Here is a 2,500-nt window from a genome sequence, read left to right as displayed (position 1 = left end):
GCTCCAGGTCCTATGAGGTCATTCAGAACTTAAAGGGGAATAACAGTAAGCAGATATTCATGGTTGTAACAGTAGGAGAGGGTTGAGTAGAATTAGATGGAAGAAAGAGAATGAAAGTGGTTGAAGCCAAGGGCCGAAGGGACGCTCCAAATTACCCTAAATAATGTTTCTTAACATTCAGTGACCTCCATGAAGGTCGATAATTCTTGCTACTTTTAATCCCATACAAATATGCATAGTACGTTAATCACAGTACTGTAACTACTTGACTACTCCATACACTGTGGCTCAGTGGCCCGGTGGTTTTATGAGTGAAAAATTAAGACTTATTTGCATCCATTTAGAATTCGTTCATCTCGCTATATCTACTTAGCCATCTTTAAAGTTGGGAGGTCAAGAACCTTCTACACCTTTTAATCCTCTCTTAATTTTCAGACTGCAAATATCTTATAACGTCATTTGTGACTTAATAATCATGAGATGTATTCAATATCAATTTTATTTTAACACAAATACAATATGCATAGTGTACATGGCTTGTAGCAATTGACAGGAGTGAAATAAAGTAAAGAATGGAAAATATTTCATGGGTTATTTCGAAACAGGGCCTAATAGCTATAACACAAGTGTTTTCGTATTTTTACATAATTATGTGTCCCATTTTATTTAATACCTGAGCTACAATAGTCAAATATAGAATAAATATAATATAGAATGCTAATTTTCCTTAAAATTTCAAACCACGTATAGTTGGAAAATATGTTCCAGACGGATGGAAGCTTTTCATTATGAAGAGTAACTATAGTAAATTGGAAAAAGCAGCCTGACATACTTAAGGTCTGTCCACACGACCATGCCTGATCGGCGGACCTCCCCTCTAACGGGCATACTTGACAGGCAAACTGTCAAATTGCCTGATGGGTCTTATAGCAAAATCACCACGGTGGTGCCCGATGGCTTGAGCTTCAACCCTGGCAGACGTACGTTAACCAACTAAATTTCTTTTACTGAGCCATTCTTTGCACCATATTCTCTTCCTTTTCTTCTTTTTCATCACACACAAAGCAATTATCATGCTTCACAATATCTTCTTCTTTGTGGTAGGCACCATGTTTATCTTACCACACTGAACACACTACTGGCATCGTCGGGCACGCCCTCCTCTCCATCGCCTCACCCGTGTGGACAACATTCATGGGTAAGCCCGCCAGAATTTGCCCGTCAACCCCGGAGCACGCCGATCAGGCCTGCTTGCGTGGACAGGCCTTTAGTAGGCTCAAAATGCTTTATTCAGGAATGCTTACAACACCAGCTGTCTTTAAAAGACATGGTGGACGAAACTTCTTTAAATAGCATAAATAATCTATCATAAGTATAAGCTACTTAACCCTTGTCTCAGTATTTGGTTAAGTATTGCACCATATCATCACAGGCACAAAATTTCATAATACCAAATATGTCTGTTTCTGGTTAACTACATAAACAAAACACGGTTTTTAAGTTATGAATAAACAAAAAAGTATAAAACAAAAGATAATCACGACATTCCACTAAAACTACAGCAATCAGAAGAAAACATTTTAATTACCTTTCACAGCTAATCTATCCGTGATATCCCCAGGAAGGCTTCTTCTATAGATTTATGCAAGAATGTTTTGGACAACTTCGGTGTACTGATGAAACAGCTCTTCAGGGCAACCCTCTCCTTCACGTGCCCACTGGTCTTTGTCAAAATTCAGAGGAAAGCATTCTTTGATCACCTCAAGCACCTCCACTTGCATGAGAGCAGTGCCGTCATCTCTGGGACTCGAAATGTTTCTGTAGAGGCTTTTCTCGACAGCCCTCACGATTTCATCCAACAGCACATCCAAGAGGGACTTCCTAACCTTGGCAGCCAATTCTACTTGGCCCCCCTCAATTTCTCTGTCTCTTGATCGATTCGTATTGCCTTTAAGAGCTGCGCACACAGTTTGCATGATCGAAATGCCCAAATTCGAGGCCACTAACACTCTACACTCGCTCAGAACCTCGTCGATGTCCCCATGCCACTCTCTAGTCAAGGAGTTCTCGGTATTCCCCTTCTTATGTAGCCGGAAGTCCTTGATCACCCAGTACTTACGAAAGTCATCAGCAATCATCTGGACCAGACGACGCTTCAACCTCAATAAAACTTTGTCCATTATCTGTATCAAGATGTCCCTAACATCCCTGGTAGGCTTGTCTAGCTGTTCGACCTCGTCTGGGGAAGGGGTACTCCTACCTACATTAGTACCAAGGCCACTACGGATGAATTCCTGAGCCAGATGTTCAAAGATCCTCTCTTCGACTGCAAAGAACAGGTGATCCTGAATGTTCTCCTTCAGGTGGTCTTCTAATGCTCGCGCTGCCCTTTCTCTCAGATCGTCAGGGAGCTCGGTCTTACTGCCATCACCTGCGCCCTCACTTTGTAGTTCGGCAGAAATGCCAGCCTCCAACTTGACCAAAAATTCCTCCCTCAAGA

At 41.7% G+C, this 2,500-nt stretch overlaps 1 protein-coding gene across 2 annotated transcripts in view; it reads right to left on the bottom strand.

Moving 5' to 3' along the window:
• The window catches only part of LOC135195684 (uncharacterized), a 62,752-nt gene that overhangs the window by 55,724 nt on the left and 4,528 nt on the right, over window positions 1-2,500 (bottom strand). The window contains exon 2 of one of the 2 annotated variants that reach the window (XR_010310213.1): window positions 1,589-2,500. This exon is cut by the window's right edge and continues 347 nt beyond it. Coding sequence is in view for 1 of the 2 variants with exons in the window: in XM_064222074.1 (XP_064078144.1) it covers window positions 1,641-2,500 (860 nt within the window). In the remaining variant the exon portion in view is untranslated. Of the gene's footprint in view, window positions 1-1,227 lie in introns of those variants that run through there. The other variant, XM_064222074.1, reaches the window with a different exon arrangement.

The sequence above is a fragment of the Macrobrachium nipponense genome, chromosome 16 (assembly GCF_015104395.2).
Source record: "Macrobrachium nipponense isolate FS-2020 chromosome 16, ASM1510439v2, whole genome shotgun sequence".
NCBI classification, from domain to species: domain Eukaryota; kingdom Metazoa; phylum Arthropoda; class Malacostraca; order Decapoda; family Palaemonidae; genus Macrobrachium; species Macrobrachium nipponense.
The sequence above is the reverse complement of the archived record's forward strand: the minus strand, read 5'-3'. Positions and strand labels throughout refer to the sequence as shown.